Here is a 20,754-nt window from a genome sequence, read left to right as displayed (position 1 = left end):
CATTCGTTTACTACAGCCTGTTCATTTTATTCTTTGAAACTGTTAAAATGGTTAATTTGTTGATACTCTATTGTCATTCCTCCTATGTGCATTAATGTGATGTGCGCTAGATAAAGATTATGTTAAAACAGCATGACATAATCGTGACCAGGTTATCAGATGTTGAGTTTACCATTAATGCCATATTTAGATTACCCTGTGTGCAGCTTCGAGGGCCGAAATCGCATGATCCTGAGCACCATCTCCTGGATGGGAGGCAAGAACCCCTTCCTGGACATCGCTTACATCACTGTGGGCGCTGTGTGTTTAACCCTGGGCGTGGTCCTGGTCATCATCCACCACAAATACGGAAACCGCAACAACAGTGCAGACATCCCAAATTGAGGATATCCTGAAATGGATCTCCTCCCCTCTGCATGCCTGGTTGGCCCTTTGGCCCGCAATTAGGACTGATTTTAGCCATTTTTTTCCTCTGTCTGTGTTTTCATATGACCTACAATGACGGCAGGAAATGTTATCTGTGGTCCTCAAGTACATTATGTTTTGGTGTTGTTTTTGTATTTATCCAGCTGAGTCATAGGTTATCGTAATCTGGACAAGCGAGTGGGCTCAGAAAATAGCTAAAAACTATTTGATTCAATGATGGTGGAAGATTGATAACGTCTGTAGGCTTTATCGATCGGTGAGTATAGGCCTTTGTAGATTATCCTTGCAGTAGCATAAGTGACACAAAAATGCTTCATGATTTATTTGAGAAATTGAAATGTAGGCTAAGTGTTGTCAATTAAGATTACTTAAATAAATTGAGTATTGGACTGTAAAGACATTATAAGCCGCACATCTAGGATTCGATTGTTACACAGCCATTGCTTTATGAAAACTTAAGTCAAATTAAGTTGTCATTCATTATCCGCAATTATCCTAAAAGTACTGGTTTGAAATACCGTTTGTTTGTCTGTTGTAAGTGTTTTCTTTCTACCGTATTGTTGCTCTCTCTTGTACAGTCTACTTGTAAGGCAGTTGTGGCTAAGTCAATGTAGGATTCAATAGAAATAGGTCTATCCCGCCATAGGTCGTTTTGTTCCATCTTCTTAAATTAAATACACGTTCGTCAGATTATACTCTAATAGCCTAATATGTGGTTATTCTTATCAATTAATTTCAAGGACTTTTAAATATATTCTACTTGCAGTCAAAAATAAAACTTTCCGCAGAGAAAGAAGAACTTGTCCTCGTTCACGTTAAATGGCATCTTGGTTAGTGAATGTATAGACCTTATTTAGAAAGCCAATTTATATCTTTTAAACATATATTCTCATAGCCAATTAGTGTACTGTCTCGTAGGCCTACTTCTTTGTTAATTGTTTTCTTGGCGCTGTAATGACGACAGGTGGTGTTGATTAGTGTTAAAACTTGTTTGTTGCCCGCCACCACAACCACGAAATCTACCCGATTTCGTTTAATTAATTCAGCAACCCCAAACCTCAGTTCTGAAGCAGCTATTTCCCATTGCTTCACAGTGTAACATCCCGTCCTGTGCATTAGTGTTGGTTGTGTTTGTTTTTGTTATTCATTGATTTCCAGTTTTACTCACATTGTTTTTTCATTTCTGTCACTTCGTTATCTGCCGTTGTGTGTTTTCCCGTTTGTCTGCTCCGCCCCGGTTGATTTCACCTGTTCCTTACAATTCCCTGTGTATTTAGTATGTGTGTGCCTCTGTTTCGTTGCCAGTTTGTTTATTGTGCCTCTGTGTCAATACGTCCCAGCAATCTCCCTAGTGTCTAGTTTTTTTCATGGTTATTGATCTTTGAGTGTTCTTTTTGCCTTCGCCTTTTTGCCTTCTCCTTGTTGGACTATCTGCCTGGATCTCGGATTTGATTACCTGTGTACCGTTCTCTGTTTTGCCTACCCCTTTCTGGATATATGCTATTGACTGGCCCCCCTCCCCCCCCCCCCCCTCCCCTCCCCCCCCCCCCCCCCTCCCCCCCCCCTCCCCCCTCCCCTGTGTACCGAACCTTTTTCTAGTAAATACTATTCTTTTGGATCAAGCCTGAGTCGTGCTATTGAGTCCTCTGCCCAAGTACTAGTCATTACACACAGACTGCTATTAAGGAGACCCTTGAGAACATAGACATCTCCTCCCCTTTTTGTCTGCGTGCCACAAAGACGTCATCTGGGGATGGGGTCAACACCACAACCAATCCGGAGACTCCTACCCAGGTCAGACCCTGCCACTGATAGATCCTACTAAGAGGGTGCATCTCATTCTACTAAAGTGGTTTCTCCCTTCTTGTCTCCTGACCTCAACCAAAGAACACACAGAACACCAAGATACAAACTAATATGGTGGATTCTGTTTTCATGTCTGAACAGTTCTTTCACATCGGAGCATGGGGCATCTAGGGTATGAAGAGAGGACGCCATAACAGAACATTGAGATGCACTGTTTAAGTTAACTGCTAACTCCATGTTTCTCTGTATGCTGTAACTTTTTGAGAGTAATGTCTCTCCCCTTCTTCAGGTTGAAGAGGCAGAGTCAGGCGACAAAGAGTGATGAGGCTGAGGATGACCCTTCTAATTGGTTTTATGTAATTCTTTATGTATACATGCTTAGAGCATGGAGCCATTGCATGCAGATAAAGGGCTTTCTGAACTAATAAAACTACAATAGAGGGAACAATTTGGCCTGGGAGTTGGTGATTTGGCCTGGGAGTACATTATTATATTTTATATAATAAATACATATAACTAATATTATACTACGATATTATTTCTTATTGTGGTACATTTATGTAGCCATGAGTGTCTGAAGAGTGGACTGTGTGTGCTGCTAAAAATGGACACCAGAGGGCAACCTAGAGGAATGTATTGTAGTGCAAATGAGCATTAGAGTGTAACTGCCTTGAGAATAAACGGGCCAAAGTGCAAAGTGGGACGTTGATTTTAAACTAGACCAGGATTGCATGTACTGTATAAATAGAGAAATTACGTAAAAAACAATTATAAGGTAAAAAATAAGCATAGTAATAAGGGAAATAATAAGTAAAAACTAAAAAATAGGTCAAAAACCCATATGCATATTCTATAGAAGAGAAAATTATCGTAATATCTCTAAGTGCTGTGATATATGAACAAACGTTTTAGGAAAAAGGTAGAAGGTGGTAATAAGTGCTGAAGTTTAGGAAAAGGTGGTCTTAAAATTAGAAAAATCACACACACACACACACACATATATATATATACATTATAATACACATTATATATAAAATAATGAAATTAATATGAATGTGGTGGTCTATGATCGTCAGATGATGATGTCACAAACAAGACTGACTACTTCATACACAACAGAAAGGTCAGCCAAAGGGTTGGGTAGTGGTGACAGCTACCAACATTAAGAGCAAAAATGTCAATACCGCAAGGTCATGTGTTCAATGTTGGCGGTCTGGCAGTGTTTAATGAACTTTTTTTCAAAAGCCATCTAGCTAAAATAGCTGTATTTACAGTATCCTATGGAGCTTTCTATACATGCTCGCTATGTTTGTCTCCAGGTATTTTCGTTGTCACGGTATTCTTTGATTGTGATGCAATCACTTTATCAGCGTAATACAACGGCACTGTGATGGGTTTTCATGGCGTATCAGCAGTGTAAATACAGCTTAAAACAGAGAAAACACACACGGAACCACTGTAGTTACTAAAATGGCTTTATTCACCGATATAAAGGGAATGTATGTGATTGAGAGGGTGTGCTCGTTGACTGGATCAGCTTTGAAAACATCCTCTCTAAAAGCTGGTGACATTGTCATGTAGAGACAATATTGTACAGAACAAGAGTTTACAATCATTTTCAGCACATTAATAAAACATAAAATGAGCACTAGGTAAATACAAAAACACAAAAGCAGGCTAATATTTCATTCCATCTGAAAATGCCACAAGGTGAAACTACATACAGTACATAAACATGTATAAACAGACTGCAGTACAACGATAGTTATTAACACTCATTCATAATTGGATATAATCAAAACATCTTCTTTGTATAAGTATAAACAAGATGAAATAGCTAAAATACAACGATAGCTAAAATCTAACAACATGTCTAAAAAGAAGTCAGCTATTTAGTAAACTATTCTTTTTTTTTTTTTTTTATTAATTAAAATTTTTTTTTAAACTTTTTTTTTTTTTACAATGATGTAAACATGAATCTTATTCAGCAACACAGTGTGGTACCAATCGAAAGCTTACTCTGAGTCCTTGCCCTACCCTGGGTCCATGGACATATTGGGTCCCCCATTTTGACTAGTTAAGGCTACATGAGACTACATTATCATAAATACACGTACAGGTAACAGCATTTACTTCAGAACATATCCTTGTGTCTAGATCATGCTACGAACAATATGGATATGCAATCCAACTGTTGTTAACTGTTGTTTTACAAACTCATTGTGTACTTGTGACCAGTGTGTTGACTTTGGGGCCGATAGAAAATGTACTAAATGGATGCTTTAACTAATTGGTTCATTTTCATTCTCAAAAAACTCTCAAATAAGTAACTTAGCTGCATATGTGAATACATACATTTGACAATCACCCAAGACGTTTCGACAAAGATAAAAAGACAGGGGTAAAAAAGGATGGGGGTAAGCAGAGTTGATGTCATTTCCAATTCAAATCAGGGTCATTCGGTTACAAAACTTTTGATCAAAATTGACATTTCTAAAAATTCTAATTCTATGTTCAATTGAATAGTAAAGGCATTGTGGCATTGAGCCACATACAGTGCCTTCAGTAAGCATTCACCCACCTGGACGTTTTTCACATTTTGTTGTGTTACAACCTTTAAAATAGATTTAATTGAGATGTTTTGAAACTGATTTACACTAAATATCCCATAATGTTAAAGTGATCTTTTTAGAAATGTTTACAAATGAATAAAAAATTAAAAGCTGAAATGTCTAGCTAGGGCAAAATGTCCATTTCAGTCATGAGTGAGCAGAGAGCTCAGCGTAAAAAAAAAAGTAAGTGCTTCCTGGTTCAGATTTCAAGATAGGTAAGGGGCGGGGCCCCACCGTAGCTACTACAGCCTAGATGCCGCACATGAATATCATGCAATCTGCATATGCCCTTCCCCTCTCTTCATTCACTGCTCTGCCTGCCTCTTGAGTCTTTTCAAAGGATGGTTTATACATTTAGTACGATCCAAACCCCTTCTTCAACAAGTCTCTGCTCTCGTTGCATCTGACCTGTGGATGTTGTTTTCCTCTCCCCTCTTCCTCTCCCCAAACCAACACCAGTCAACCGAGAGGCCACTGAAGAAAGGGTTAGAATGCCTCCTCTTCCTCAGCTTCACATCCATATTCTGTAAAAAAAAAAAAGGTAGAAATGTTACTGTTACTGACAGCAGCAAAGCAGGTATACAATACCTGATGACGGGTCCCGAAAAAAAATAAACAATGATACAGAGGAACAATGATACAGAGGAACAATGATTCAAGGAAAACACTAGATGTTTTTAGCCATCTATTGTGCAATGGATTCTCTCTATAGTTCTGCACCGCACTGACGTGTTATGACTCATCACTGTTTCTTTGTGTAGGTGTGTGTGTGTGTGTGTGTGTGTGTGTGTGTGTGTGTGTGAGTGTGTGTGCGTGCGTGCGTGTGCGTAGGTGTGTGTGTGTGCGTGTGAAGGTGTGTGTGTTTGTTTATGGCCCCTCACCGTTTCCACCCATAAGCTGCAAAGCGCTGACACACGGCTCCTCCACCTCCTCCTCCTCCTCTTCCTCCGCCGCCTCATCGTAGGCCACCGGTCCACTCTCCACCAGGGTTGGTGGAGGCGCTGTAGGAAGCTGGCAGAGTTGGGCGGGTGGGGTAGACGGGGCAATCCTAGCAGGGTTTGCAGCCGGGGTGATGTTGGGGGTGACCTAGGAGACAACCAGAGTTTTGAGTGTGAAAGCGGTCATCTGCCTGGGGGCACTCAACCCTGCTGTTGTCAAATCATGTGCTTTATCCTTTAGAAAAAGTGAATGGTTATGGGATGGGCACCGGAGAAAGGAGGGGAGTCGGGACAAAAGGAAAACAAAGCAGAGAGGCAGTACAAAGAGGGATGAATGGAAGACAGTCTTGAATCAGAATTAGAACAAGACAGAACAATTAGAACAAGACAGAACAATTAGAACAAGACAGAACAATCCTTAATCAAGTTCCTAAAATGGCCCAATGATACTAAAGCAGGAAGTCTTCGTGTATCCTGCAGGTCATGCCATGCCCGAGGAGCACAATGGCTCAAGGCAGTTCTACCCAGCTCAGAGGAGACACGTGGGACCTTGAGGACTAACCAATCTTGAGACTCGTGTCTCTGAGTGTTCTGAGTGCTACAATAGGTCTTCAAGACAAGGGATGTAAGATAGTGTGGGAGTTTATGGAGAATTCCTTTATGTACAGTGCCTTCGGAAAGTATTCAGACCCCTTCACTTTTCCCACATTTTGTTGTGTTAGTGAGTAGACTGTCACTCAAAGCGCAGACGGCAGGCGCCCCATGACACACAGATGTTGACTAGCCTGGTTTGCACTTAGGGACTAAAGATGCTCTCACATGCATTTGCATGCAAGTGTGTTGTCGCCAGAAGCCACTCTGGTTGCTTATAGGTCTCTACACAAGGGAGGAAGTCAAAGGGCTGAGATGAGACCTGGATTCGAGCCCCGGCTGTCACATATATATATTTACTTAAAGACGTAAAAACTAAATCTTCTTACCTACTACTTGAAAATGTTTTTTCAAAATACATTTTAAGAACCGTTTTAAAAAAAATATTTTGTTACCATTTGCTTGAACAAAACACATTTTGTATTATTTTACACACACACACACACACACACACACACACACACACACACACACACACACAGCGATGTGGCTTCCAATGTCAGCTTTATTGGTTACTTTCAAAACACTAGGGTCAATTCATGTCTTTCCCTCCATTTCTTTCCTTCTCCTTCCCTGAATATAGGCTGAGTTACATAAGACCTTCTCCCTGCACACCAGGATCCAACCAATTAGAGGCCTTTCTTTAGCTCCCGGGGGGTGGCACTGGGTTGCCTGGCAACTGGCAGCTGACCCCCGCCAGGCTCTTGTGCGAGGCCTTTTCAGCGAAGCTCACTGGGTGGACTGTGAACATGCCAACTCCTGTGATGAGCAACAGGAAGCCCGATGCTAATCCGGCCAAATGTTTACCCAATGTTACCTTAGCACTGATATAAAGTTGACTGGAGAGGCAGCTTTTAGAGGCAGCTTTTAGAGGCAGCTTTTAGAGGCAGCGTTTAGAGGCAGCGTTTAGAGGCAGCGTTTAGAGGCAGCTTTTAGTCATAATGCCACCAGCCGCTGGAACAGCCTGAGCCTGCCAGAGGACATGAGGTGGGCCAAAAAACTGTGGACATTTTTAAGAGGCGCACCTTTTTAACCTGGTTTACTTACAGGGCTTTTAGTCTTTTATCTTATCCCCTTTTATTACATTTTAGTTATTATTATTATTATTATTTATTTATTTATTTATGACCTTGCATTAGTCTCTACAACCCTCTACTGTCCTCACTTGGTCTTTGCATTCACTGTTTAAACTTCCATGGCTGTGATACCTTTATTGTCCTCCTTTATTGTCTTGTGTTTTTATTTTCTCTTTGTTTTTTTCAAGTGCATTGTATGAAATGTACAATATCAATAAAGCTGGATTTGATTTGACTGCTGACCCACTGACCAAAAGCTAGCTGGATGAGTACAGGGAACCATAGCATCAAAACCATATACAACATTTTCATGTGGGCTGAGGCTCACCTGGGAAGCAGCTCTCTTCTTTTTAGGTGTGGAAGATATGAGTGGACGAAGCCTGCAAGAAAACAGTGAGGTAAATATTATCACAATGGCAGAATACAGCTATGAGTAAAATAATTAATAAATAATTAAATAGCTCTGTTAACACAGGTTTCAGGGTGCTGCTACTAAGCCTGACCAGTCTCTTTTCCACACTCCAGCAGGAGGCTTGGATCCACTGCGGCACTGGAACTAAAACTCTAGTTCACTTTCAGATTTGTTCCGCATTGTCATATGCCGCTCACCTTCCCCCACAAAGCTGACCACATACTGGGAATCGGTGTTGGTAGAAATTCAGGTAGCAGTGATGGGACTGGGGAGGAGATGCTGCCAACAATGTGACAACACTGAAAGCGAATGAAAGGCACAATTCTCTTTCTATCTAAAAATGTACTGAAGGCCTACTGGCTTTTTCTTGGTTTAATCTTGATGTTTAGATCTGAAGGAGATGTTATTGAGAGCCTAATTTAAAAAAAAAGCACATATTGTACACCTGTATGTGCAATCAGTGAACATACTGAATAGGCAGAAGTGCAGCGGTTCCACCAGTACTATCTGCACTTGGATGGCTGCCATTGCTGCAGCGAAAATGTAATTAAATGTAATTAAAACCCAGCTTCTGCATTGATGAGAAAATTAGGCCCACAGGGGGGTCTAGTTGGAAGGAGCATAAGATAGCAGACCCTTGAGCCCCAATAGTGGAGGGGGAGGGGGTATGCAATTTATCCAGCCGTGCCTAATTTTCATTACCGATTCAGAATTTGATCATGATCATTTATGTGGTCTTGGGCATGATTGGGCATGATTGAGAAAGATTGCAATTTTTTTTCTTCTTCATCTGCCTTCTTGTCACTGATCCATGAGCTCCTAGTTCATTACATTTCTCACAAGGACATTTGGAGTTCTGCTGGAAGATTAATTGGACAGAGGAGCTAAATCTCAGCATGCAGTGCGGGGTGTGGGAGCGAGGGGTGTTTGCAGCCGGAGGAGAAGAAGGGGTGGGTGACGGCATGCGACTAAGGTGTCGGACTTAACATCCTTTACACCACAGTTGGTGTCCACTGTCTTCAAGGCCATAGATATGTGGTCGTGTCGTGATGTTGTTGAGAAAGAGTTCTGAACTTTGAGTATCGGCCGAGGAGCGAGAAAGAGCCAGTTACAGTCAGAGTATAACTGAACACTGAGAAATCCGAGTCTGTTTTTGAGGTAACGGCTATTACATTCGGTTCAAATTAAGCAAAGCTAACTGGCTGGCTGTGTTCACAGTTCAGCTAATGAGTTTGTCAGCTTGACTTTAGATAAACTGTAATGCAAGACAGCCAGTTAGTTATCCAGTGAGTTTACATTTGGTGCATTTGTAAGGGGTTAGCAACTCATCTAAAAGATGTAACTCTCGTGAAATCTTCAATTTTCTGCCAAGCAACAACAATCAGGTCTTTTCCGTGAATGAAGGGCGAACACTATTATGTAGCGGCTACCTTGAAATCTGTCTCAAATCAATTTTTTCTTTTATCTTTTCAGTTACCTTCAGACAAAAACGATACTTTGGAAGAATAATGACTTTGGAGACAAAGAGGCAGCAGGCAGCTACATTTGGATTAAGACACAGCCATGGTTGCTATTGTTGTCATCGCACTCTTGTGTCATCTCAGCTGTCAGTCAACTCAGAGCCTTTACACAAAATAAAAACCATTATCCTCAAAGTGTGAGTTGTCCGTCTAAAGCGACTGAACCTTCAAACGTCCGAAGAAGGCCGCTGACATTCAAACATCACAAGGATTATTATTCCTTTCAAATATCATCCTTATCCACACCAATTAAAACCCTCCACTGTTCAGGTTCCTCACCTCTTGCCCATCATACTAGCGTTGACGGCCAGGCCCAGGTTGGTCTTGTTGGGCTGCTTCTTGCGGCGCGTCAGCTTCTTGCGTCCAGAGCTGCTAGGGGAAGCGTCGACAGCCGGCCTGGTGGGGCTGCTGTTCCCGTTGCCCTTGCTGTTGAGGTCGCGGAGCACGTCGTAGTTGATCTTGCTGGAGATCTTCTTCTGCTCCAGCATCTTCTCGATGGCCTCGCCGGCCGTGCTGGCACGAATGGGCTCGCGTTTCTTGGAGGTCTTCTTGGGCTGCAGGTGGAAAAAGGCAACGGTTAGAAGATCATTTTTGAGGGCAGGAGGCACAACAGGTATTTGAGCTGTGTGGAGTTTGCACTTTTGGTTTCCATTGCGTGAAGCAAGCTAAATCAGCCCTCCATTAGTATTGGAAAGAGGAAGCATTGTGTCTTCTTTTAGCTCTATACTCCCAACAGTTTGGATTTGAAATCAAACAATTACTATTGGGTCAAAATAGAAATTCTCAACTTTAATTCAACAGGGTTTTTTTTCAGATTGGGTTCACCATTTAAAGCATACTCCCCCTATTTCAGGGCTCCAAAAGTATTGGGGGAAAATCATATAATGTCCAAATAAAATACGCATGCACGCACGCACCATCTCCATCATCTATGCTCACCTTCTCCTTGTATGTCCCCTGCTCCTTTTCCTTAGCTATCCTCTCCTCTTTTTCTGAAACAATGACAGAGACAGTACATTAAAATACATTCAATGACAGAGACAGTACATTAAAATACATTCAATGACAGAGACAGAAGATTAAAATACATTCAATGACAGAGACAGTACATTAAAATACATTCAATGACAGAGACAGAAGATTAAAATACATTCAATGTCAGAGACAGAACATTAAAATACATTCAATGACAGAGACAGAACATTAAAATACATTCAATGTCAGAGACAGTACATTAAAATACATTCAATGTCAGAGACAGTATTATTATAATAATTAATGACATTATATATAAACGTGCCATCGTGAATTTACATTTCAATATTTCACGCTATTCAGGGGTATGTATATCTATTGAATTGAAAGGCGAATTAAAAAACTAATCCCATAGACTGAGCTGAAGTGGATCCCAAGAAGCGGTGTACATCATCCCAGTGTACCCTAAACCCTCTTTAAATTCATTCTGTAAAAAGGATATAAAAAATGTGGTTCAATCCCTACATTTTAGTCAGCTAACATGAACCTGGGAATGCCATTGTATATTTACGTATGTACGTTCTAAAAACGTGTATGAAGTGTTGTCGTCTCACCTTTCTGTTCCTTCAGATACTCTTGATTCTGTTTCATCCACAGCTCTGTCTTAGTGCTGACTTCTTTGTCATTGAGGATATACTGCAGGGAGGAAGGAAGGAAGGAAGGAAGGAGGGACATCAGTTTTAGTAGGTTCTCATCCAGGGAGGTAGGATCATCTTTTTTTCACCTTATAATATTCCCAAAGCTCTCAATTGCAAGTAGTAACTTCTGAAAGGGAAGCTTGTGTGAAGCCTCATGATCTGCTCTATAAGTGTCCTTATCTCAAACACTGAGAGTGAGAAGGAACGCACCCTGTCGATTTCCTTATCGTCAATACCATCCAGGTCCAGCTCTCCACTCTCTGACTTGTCATCTGAAAATAGAGAGACAGAACAAAAACCATTTAACATCTAATAATAATGGAGCATGGATTATCATTTGATGGCTTTTAGGGCATAATTGTTGGACAAAGGCTTAGCGGTAAGATGAAAGGATTTTGTTTTTGGAGACATTTGGAAATAGTTTTCCATTAATCCCCACCATTCCCGTTATAATGCAACAGCCTGTATTTAGGCAGATACAGTATCAACACAAAGAGTTGTTACAGAATTACATATTATAAACATACAAACTTTTACCAGTAGCTTTACAGGGGTTATGATGACAGTAGTTTCCAATGTTATCGCCATGTAACGTGCTGTGAGCACTTAAATCGCTATATAAATACATTATCATAATCATTGTAGTATGAGTCATATAGTGCTTCGGAAATTATTCAGACCCCGTCACTTTTTCCACATTTTGATGTGTTATAGACTCAATTTAAAATTGATTAAATTAAAAGAATTTGCCATCAATCCACACACAATACGCCGGAATGACAAAGTGAAAACAGGTTTTTAGAAATCAGCCAGCCAGCTGAGCCACTCACATTTCACATGAAACAAAAAAGGTGCTTCACCCGCAGCTGTGCAAACTTAACAGTGCATATGCATTATGAGAAAAATTACTTCAAACAACAGTAACTATGTGTATGGAGTTTTCATGGGTTTCCAACACCAGCAGCAGCCCCATGGAAGGGGGCCTGTCCCTTTAAGACACCGGGCTAGTCTGCTGAGCGGGGCCGCAGCTGTGATGTCACTGGCAGAGGGTGGGCAAGGAGGGGGAGCAGCTGTCTAATTGCATCACCGTGGGAGGTCAGGCCACGGCCAATCGCCCTTTACTGTCAACACACCTTTCGGCTCCAACAGAGGACAATGGTGGCGGGGGAGGGGGGACTGGCACTGCACAGAGCCTCACGCAATGACATTGGCCATGATAGTGCTTCCTGTTACATATGGCCACAAGCCAGACCTGGCACAAGATGTATATTTGATCGACCAGCGGTAACTAGACATGTTCAAGGACTTTTAAGTACATTACTTCCGACAAGATCCTCTACCCATGCCCCCAAGAGACTACCAGAATATGTCACCAGCCGAATTACAGATGCTTCATTGCAGTTTGTTAAAAAGTACCTAAAAAGCCCACAGAGGTCTGGAAAAGGGTCTTGTGGACAGATAAGATAAATATTATCATGTACCAGAGTGATTGCAAGTGGAAAGTTTGGAGAAAAAAGGATCTACCCAAGATTTACAGCATAATTCATTGGATGGCGCTTCAGCATACAGTAAGACAATGACCCAAAACATACTGCCATACTGTAACAACTTTTGTTGTTAAATTGAACATACATTTAATTTCCTGATAAGATTTTAGGCAAAAATACCTCAAAACAAACAACTGAAGATGGCTGCAGTACAGGCCTGGCAGAGCATCACCAGAGAATATACCCAGCGCCTGGTGTGGTCAATGGGTCGCAGACTTCAGGCAGTTATTGCATGCAAAGAATTGTCAACCAAATACGAAACATCCATTAATTTGGACATTTGATAAATATGTCCCATCACTTTGGGGTACCTTGAAACAGGGGGAGTACGCATAAAGACTGTTTCTGATTGGTGGAAACCATGGGCTTTGATATTAACTGTGTCAAGTTTAGATCACTGCCTACATCTAAGCTTGTCTGATAAGTGCGTCTGTAACGTCTCGTCCGGTTTCTTGGTTTATGTTCGTCTGTGTTTCATGTGATTCATTTTTTGTTTCCCGTTTGTTTTGTGTTCCTCACCTTGTCTCTCGTTTCAGACACTTCACCACCTGCCCTTGTGTGTCATCCACATTTTGATGACATCAGCATGAACTAATTGCAACTTGATTTGTCTCCGAGGAGTTAAAGGTGTCTTGGGAAAAGTATCTGCTTCAAATAGGCAGAGGGATCAAAGACTGTCTCGTCGTTTTGGCTCATTACAGAGTGTCTATGGAGGGCAGATGCACTTTGTGTTGCCAAGATTCTGGGGTAATGTTGGGACTGGAAAAAATGGAGAGTCCACAGAGCTACTGTAGACAGCCTGCAGAGACTGGCCCCACCTACTGTAGACAGCCTGCAGAGACTGGCCCCACCTACTGTAGACAGCCTGCAGAGACTGGCCCCACAACGTCAGCTTTGATGAGTGTGTTTGTGTGTTTGGCAGACCGTACACAAGCACACGCATTAACACACAGACACAGGGAGGCACACAATACACACACACACACACACACACACACACACACACACACACACACACACACACACACACACACACACACACACACACACACACACACACACACACACACACAAACAAACATGCAGTAAAAATGCAGTCACAAAGATTCAAACAGACACACACAGGCACGGGCAAACACTCCCTGACAAACACACAGACACACAGAATGGGATTTTAATCGACCAGGACACTGATACGCCCATATTTCCGTGTGTGGGAGGGAGATGTATCTCTGCAAAAGGCCAAGCCAATAAAGCTGTGTGTTTACAGGTCCTGGGGCTGAACATAGCCAAAGAGGTGCGTCCTGTTTACAATACAAATATGATTACAAGACAACTTTTACTCTTGCATTACCGGTCTCAGAATCTCACACTCAGCTTTGTACCAAGCAAAGCAGGGTGAAGCCTTGACATCCACCACTACAACTAATCTACTTTTGACTTTTATATTCTATTTCTATATATTCCATATTCTATATCAGATATATCGGTTATCTGTGAATTTAAATCACCATCGGTATTGGACCTAAAAATCTAATGTCAGCAGATGCAGTGCCCTTTCTCTAGGCAGATCCCGGCTATCACATCAATCCGGTATGTTAAATAAAATATAGAACCCATTTAAGCCAAAGGAATATCTGATGAAATGTGTTAAACACCTACTGGGAAGAGGCGGTTAAGTCATGTCTAAATGATTCCTCAACTCTTCACCGAAATTATGGATGTGTGGTGAGAGCTCTGGAAAAAAGCGGTGAGAGATCTCCACAGAGAGAACTTTGGGTTTCCTTGATTGAAATGCGCAATAGAAAAGCTTCTGAAGATAAAAGCTTCTGGCTTCCCTCCTTCTGAAGAAGCTTCATACACTTCTTTATCAAATGAGAAAACCTTCAACTCATGAAACAAAAGGAGAATGTCACTGAGATGGACATCAGCCAGGTGAACCAGGTGAGGTAAGCATAAAAACACGTCTGGTTCCACTCAAACGTCTCCTCTAAGAGAAAGCTTGCTTTGCCATTGCTTGGATCTGGGCATGTATTCGAGACAGGGGGGTGGGGGGGGGGGCTCACTTTTTATTTTGTTGTCAAGAGAATTCTTTTGAGGCAGTTCTTTGTAGAGAAAACAACAACAACACTTTACCAATCAAGTCATTAAAAACCATGTCTTAAAGTTAGGTTAAAGTTAGTGAGCCACTCACCACTGTCCTTGTCCTCAGCGATGCTTTCCAGGATGGACTCACTGAGGGCCAAGCTGGCTGCGCTGGGCAGGGGCCCCAAGATGGAGGCCAGGGTCGGGTGTTTGGGCAGAGGCTGGGCCTCCACCCCCTCTTCCTTTGTCCCTTTTATTCCTCCCTCCTTCGCGGCCTCTGGCTGGCTCCCCTCCTGCTCCCCCTGGATGACCTGGCAGAGGAAGTCCTGGTTGAGGTGTAGGGCAGCCGCTTCCAACTCCTCGTCGTCATGGTCCACCTCTCTGGGGCTGGAGCAGGAGGCCTGGGACAGCACGTCATCCATGGGGTCTGGGGGCCAGAGGTGAAGAGGGTTATATGGATGTACATAAGTATACATATACATACTTATTGGAAAGAGGAAGCATTTCGTCTTCTTTTAGCTCCATATTACCAACAGTTTGGATTTGAAGTCGAACAATTACTATGAGGTCAAAGTCGAGATTCTCAGCTTTAATTCAATGGTTTTTACTTTCAGATTGGGTTCACCATCAGCAGGCTTTTTGCCTACTCCTTATTGGACTATCTGCCTACGCATTGATTGCCTACCTGTGTGCCGACCCCTGCTTTTGCTATTAAAGGCTATTCTTTTGGATTTCAGTTTTTGTTCCCGAGTCGTGCTTTCAAGTCCTCTGCCTGCGTACTACAGCCATTACACCTTCAAGTGTTTCCAAAGATTTTAACATTTGTTCCCAAATGTAACTTTGGTAAAACAGTCATCAAACATGTTCCAGTCGACTTCCATCTAAATGTTAGTTAGTAGTAATAGTTATGAGTACAGCTGCTATTACGGTGCATTGCGATGTTACTGTACTGTAGTCTATGCATTCCGTTTTTCTTAGACTGTCAGTAAACACAGCTATTCTTTGTAATAAGCAATTAGAGTACATTTGAAATGTTATACATTTAGGCTATTTAATAGGAACTGACGCTCTCAATGTAGGCTAGAAGACTGAACCCAGAATTGTCAGCCAGTCAGCCAGTCAGCCCTAAAGTTGTCAGCCCGTCAGCCCTAATGCCAGTTGTCAGCCCCACTGGCATTAGGGTACGCCCTCAGACTCTCCGGTTCGGGCTTGAATTTTTAGGTCTGTTTAAAGCTCTAGTGACCCCACAACCGCGGTACGAACCTAACCACGGCCTTGTTGAACTGTTACACCCCTGATAAACACACACTCACCTATTTCTACGAACCTAACCATAGCCTTGTTGAACTGTTACACCCCTGATAAACACACACTCACCTATTTCTTTGGCATAGGCAGCATACATTCCTCTGAGTTTTGGTCTACTGTTCTCCAACTCTGTCTCAATCTCATCTCTGTAGGAGCAGATTTCACCTGAGGGCAGGGGGTGGGTCAGAGATTGTTAACTTGAGACAACTCAAGTGTTACACATCCTAATACTCAATCCTGTCCTACAATGTTTTAATAACATACTATAGGAGCACTCACATGTATTTATAGATAGTCACTGATTCTTTTTTTTTTTTTTTTTACTTTCTATATAGTCACTGATTCTTGATAACATCTGAGTGTCAATTGCAGTAAACATCAGTTGATTTGTGTATTTGTTTTTGCCCGTTAATACATTCCAGGCTGATGAAACCCTACATTGAGGCCACAACTATTACCATGCACTAGGAAAAAGCAAAACCTACCTTGAACTTCGTCAAGCTTCTTGGCTAACTCGTGTTCAAGCTAAACAAAGAGAGTGACAGTGAGAAAGTGTCTTGGCCAAAACATGGGTTATGCAATAGAAACTAAAGCCCTAATGACTTACATGAATACATAGTACACACAAAATAGCTAAAAATAAGCATCCAACAAATAAAAACAAATGAATGCTTTACATAAATTCTGGGGTTACCACACTCAATAAACATACTGTCCAAGTAACTTCAGGACATTAAAGGGTGGCCAATACTTAGGCTCCAGTCACTTTATCAATTAACAAACAAGCAAAGCTTCCTATGAAAAAGGTACAATAATGAAACTTGTCTTCATCCGATGCTTGTGAACAGCGTCCTGTGTGTGAACAGCATCCCGTGTGTGAATAGCATCCCGTGTGTGAACAGCATCCTGTGTGTGAACAGCATCCTATGTGTGAACAGCATCCCGTGTGCGAACAGCATCCTGTGTGTGAACAGCATCCTGTGTGCTGTGAACATCGATTAGCATCCATTCAGGCCGACCTGCCAGTGCCAGGACACGTACCTGCTGCATCCTGACCTTCCTCTGGCCAGCAGTGAAAGAGGGGGGGTCACACTCCTGCTCTAGGTCCACCCGCATAAACTCATCGATCGTTAGCTGACTGGTAGGAGTGTCCTCAAACTCTGTCAATCTGGGCAAAAGAAAGAAAGGTGGAGTTGGGTGGCCATAGGTAAGAATCACTGACTGTATCTACCAGGAACCCCTAACCTTAAAGAAGCCACACATGACATGTTCACTGTACTACAGCATATGAAAAATGAAAGCATGGAGCGACTAGTGTTTAAAAGTAATATCTCCCCACCAATTTATAACGGTATGGTATTAGCATTATAGCCAAATCAACCTTTAGATACTTGTAGCTAACAAGAGGTTTTAGATTAGGTTTACATAGCGGTGCTAATTTGTGGTCAGCGAGTGCTCAAAACCCTGCGCCTCGAGCCTTCTCAAGTGAAGAAGCCTGTTTGAATTTCCACAGCTTGCCTTTGAAATCCCGCCCCGTAGTCTGATCTCCACCTTATTTACGTTTGTGTGGCGGGAAACTACAAAAGAGACAATAACAACATGTCAAACAGTGGTTATCCAACAGGTTCAGGTCACACAGAGTGTGTTGAGGCCCGGAAGTGACTGTGGAAAAAGCACTTGGCCTTGGCACGCCCTGGCACGCACAGCGTTGGTACCACTGTGGAGAAGGGGTTCATGAGAGGCCAGGGGGTGTTGCCATGGAAGCAAAGTGAAGAGAGTGATCCTGGTGGATCACAATGAATTGTGAGCCTTGCCTAGAGTAGGAATACAGACAAGACCTTTTTGCACCTCACCTAACTGCAAAGACGTTTACAACTGCACCTCGCCTGTTTACAATCCTGCTGATGTTGTATGTTGTATGTGTATGTTATGTGTGATACCTCTATGTCTGTACGCTACTTGGAACCTGAATTTCCCCCTGGGATAAATAAAGTTTCTATCTATCTATCTATCTATCTATCTATCTAAGACAGAAACATCTGTAACTCTCACCTCTTCCGAAGGGTCGCCTCACACACCTTCACAACTCCGATCACGTCCTTCACCGTGCGTCGGAACTCGTGCATGCGTGCAGCCACCAGCAGGGCTGCAGGAGGATAGAGAGAACGACACGGTGAGCAGTCAACGCACGTGCAACACGCACGCAACACATGCCGTCTCCAGATGTTTCACATGAGGATTTGCGATTGCTGGGCTCAGCGGCGTTGCTCTAGAGTGGAGGGCAAGTCTCTAGGTGATAGCGCGGAATAAGCTCGTTACTGTGTACAGCTTTTCAATTGTGTTGTCTCTCTGTGACGATATTTTAAACAGGCCCGGACAAGTTTAAGTCTCTCTCTCAATGAGAGTGACAGTTCTAGCTGTCTAATTCAATGCAGAAGATTTCACCTTGTCATTTTTGGCCAGGATATCTGAACAATTGTAGCTTCAATACCCATTTCACGTCTAACGTACCTGCTCCACACAGCCCTGAGGGTCTGAACAGCGACGTACCTGCTCCACACAGCCCTGAGGGTCTGAACAGCGACGTACCTGCTCCACACAGCCCTGAGGGTCTGCGTCCTGTGTGCATCCAGTCCCTCTTCATCCTCTGGAGCAGCCGCAGAGCCGTCATGGACACCTCATGGGTCTTCTCACCAAACTCCAGCATATGGGCGAAACGAGGGATGTACAGGCAAGGGTCTGAGAGAGAGAGAGAGAGTAGCAAATTTGTCATGAAAGTAGGCCTACAGTAGGTCAGTCTTTAAAGGTTCATGGATGTAGGCCTACAGTAGGTCAGTCTTTAAAGGTTCATGGATGTAGGCCTACAGTAGGTCAGTCTTTAAAGGTTCATGGATGTAGGCCGACAGTAGGTCAGTGTTTAAAGGTTCATGGATGAATGACATGGGCGCCGTGACAGCAGCAGCAAATCAACTTGACTGTTTCACACAAGTATTTCACCTCAACAAAACAGACCCCAGGGGGCGACGTTGAGCAGTTTTAATGAATAGGCTTAATGTGTTATTACAGTAGCTCATATCTGCGTCTGCACATGCTCCATTTGTTAGCTGATATTAATTTGTATGTAATTTTAATTATTCTAATTTATGTTTTTACAATGGCACTGTCACAAAGCGGGAAAGCAGACAGAGCAGTGGTAATGAACATGTAATTCTAATAATAGCCCACGTTTTCCTCCCGTCTCTTCTACATACGGTGTCAGAAGGTATGCCAAAAAGTATTTATATTAATTACATCTGTCAAATTAGTTATCAAAGTAATCAAACATTGAAAACGTTTGGGAACCACTGTTTTAGGGAATACACAGAATTTAGTTATGCGAGAAGCCTACTTCCACATATTTGTAGAGAATGTGTCGTACGGGGGATTATCTCTGCCTACTGCTGTGCCTGTCATGAAAGTGTCTAGTTTTGCCTGTTAATAATTGATGTGGAATGGCTAATTTGCCCACTCCCCTTGACAAGTCTGAACACTTTACTTTCCCATTTACTTCTCCGCCTATGTTGCAGCTAAATCTGTGCAGAGCAGATACACCAAGAGGTAACTCAACATATCAAAGTGGTCAAATCATCTACACTGCGTGCACAATTATTAGGCAAATTGTATCCCTCAGGATACATTTTTATTGTTGAACAAATACAATGCTCTCAGTCAATCCCCAAAATGTCACTGAATCTCAAACCTGAATGTTTAACAAAGGAAAAGTGAGTTTTAGTGTGCGGAATTATTAGGCAGCTTCATTACCTCAGGTAAAATGGGTCAAAAAAGAGATTTAACTGACACTGAAAAGTCACAAGTTGTAACATGCCTTTCAGATGGATGCAACACTCTTGAAATAGCCAAACTATTGAGTCTTGACCACCAGACAATCAAACGTTTTATTGGAAATAGTCAACAGGGTCGCAAAAAATGCATGGAGAAGAAAAGGCGCAAATTAACTGCAAAACACTTCAGGCAAAACACTTCAGGCAAAACACTTCAGGCGATTCCTGATGTTGAACTTTTATGTTTCATGTTCTGTCAAATCTTATCTTCGAAAGGGGGTTTGTCTACAACATCCGATACCTCCAAATACAATTAGGTTAACTGTATTTCTGTTAATCAGTTAGTTCTTCATACTGGTACCATATGTTGTCCTATTCTATTCTATTACCATACTATAAAGTGTTAAAAAAGGATTTACACAAATTATTTCAGGCACTTTGTTTGTGTAGCAGCTCTGTTACTCCCAACAGGTTACCAAAGGGGCAAGTTGAAAAGCAAAAAGGTTAGACTGACATTTGCTCAAGGCCATACAGTAGGTAGAGTTCATACGAGAAATATGATTCCACAGGGGGCCTCTTTTTGAAGTACAACATGGAAAAAGAAATTGGCCAAATCCTCACAGAGTTCAGGGAGAATCTAGGTCTGTTTTATGGAGCAGTGCTGCTCTATGGGGACTTTTCTCCACGGGTAGTGGTGTCAGACCAAGGTTGCATGCCCGGTCGGGTAGTGAGCCAGGGCCAGTACCATCTAGTTGGAAGGTGAAATACTTCCATCCTACAAACTTGCACTCCCAGTAATTACAGAATAAGCCCAAATAAAATGCTTCAACTGACAACACTATAAGGATTATAGACTACCAAACGTAACCTTGCCATAGG

At 42.2% G+C, this 20,754-nt stretch overlaps 1 protein-coding gene and 1 long non-coding RNA gene across 2 annotated transcripts in view; one reads left to right on the top strand and one right to left on the bottom strand.

Annotated features, from left to right (window-relative positions):
• Window positions 1-3,689: 3,689 nt before the first annotated feature.
• The window catches only part of brf1b (BRF1 general transcription factor IIIB subunit b), a 39,614-nt gene continuing 22,549 nt past the window's right edge, over window positions 3,690-20,754 (bottom strand). The window contains exons 7-19 of the mRNA XM_083688616.1: window positions 18,644-18,793; window positions 18,107-18,200; window positions 17,096-17,222; window positions 16,540-16,579; window positions 16,124-16,219; window positions 14,856-15,173; window positions 11,325-11,386; window positions 11,031-11,112; window positions 10,381-10,433; window positions 9,721-9,995; window positions 7,838-7,889; window positions 5,726-5,930; window positions 3,690-5,368 (exon numbers count right to left, since the gene is read on the bottom strand). Of these exons, the coding sequence (XP_083544742.1) occupies window positions 5,331-5,368; window positions 5,726-5,930; window positions 7,838-7,889; window positions 9,721-9,995; window positions 10,381-10,433; window positions 11,031-11,112; window positions 11,325-11,386; window positions 14,856-15,173; window positions 16,124-16,219; window positions 16,540-16,579; window positions 17,096-17,222; window positions 18,107-18,200; window positions 18,644-18,793 (1,592 nt within the window). The 3' untranslated portion in view covers window positions 3,690-5,330. The remainder of the gene's footprint in view (window positions 5,369-5,725; window positions 5,931-7,837; window positions 7,890-9,720; window positions 9,996-10,380; window positions 10,434-11,030; window positions 11,113-11,324; window positions 11,387-14,855; window positions 15,174-16,123; window positions 16,220-16,539; window positions 16,580-17,095; window positions 17,223-18,106; window positions 18,201-18,643; window positions 18,794-20,754) is intronic.
• On the top strand, window positions 15,048-15,482 carry LOC310817888. The gene is made up of 2 exons (XR_014554703.1): window positions 15,048-15,186; window positions 15,361-15,482. It is a non-coding gene; the product is annotated as an uncharacterized lncRNA (long non-coding RNA).

The sequence above is a fragment of the Argentina silus genome, assembly GCF_951799395.1.
Source record: "Argentina silus genome assembly, chromosome: 17".
Lineage (NCBI taxonomy): Eukaryota > Metazoa > Chordata > Actinopteri > Argentiniformes > Argentinidae > Argentina > Argentina silus.
Note: the sequence above shows the minus strand (reverse complement) of the source record. Positions and strands in the feature narration are given on the sequence as shown.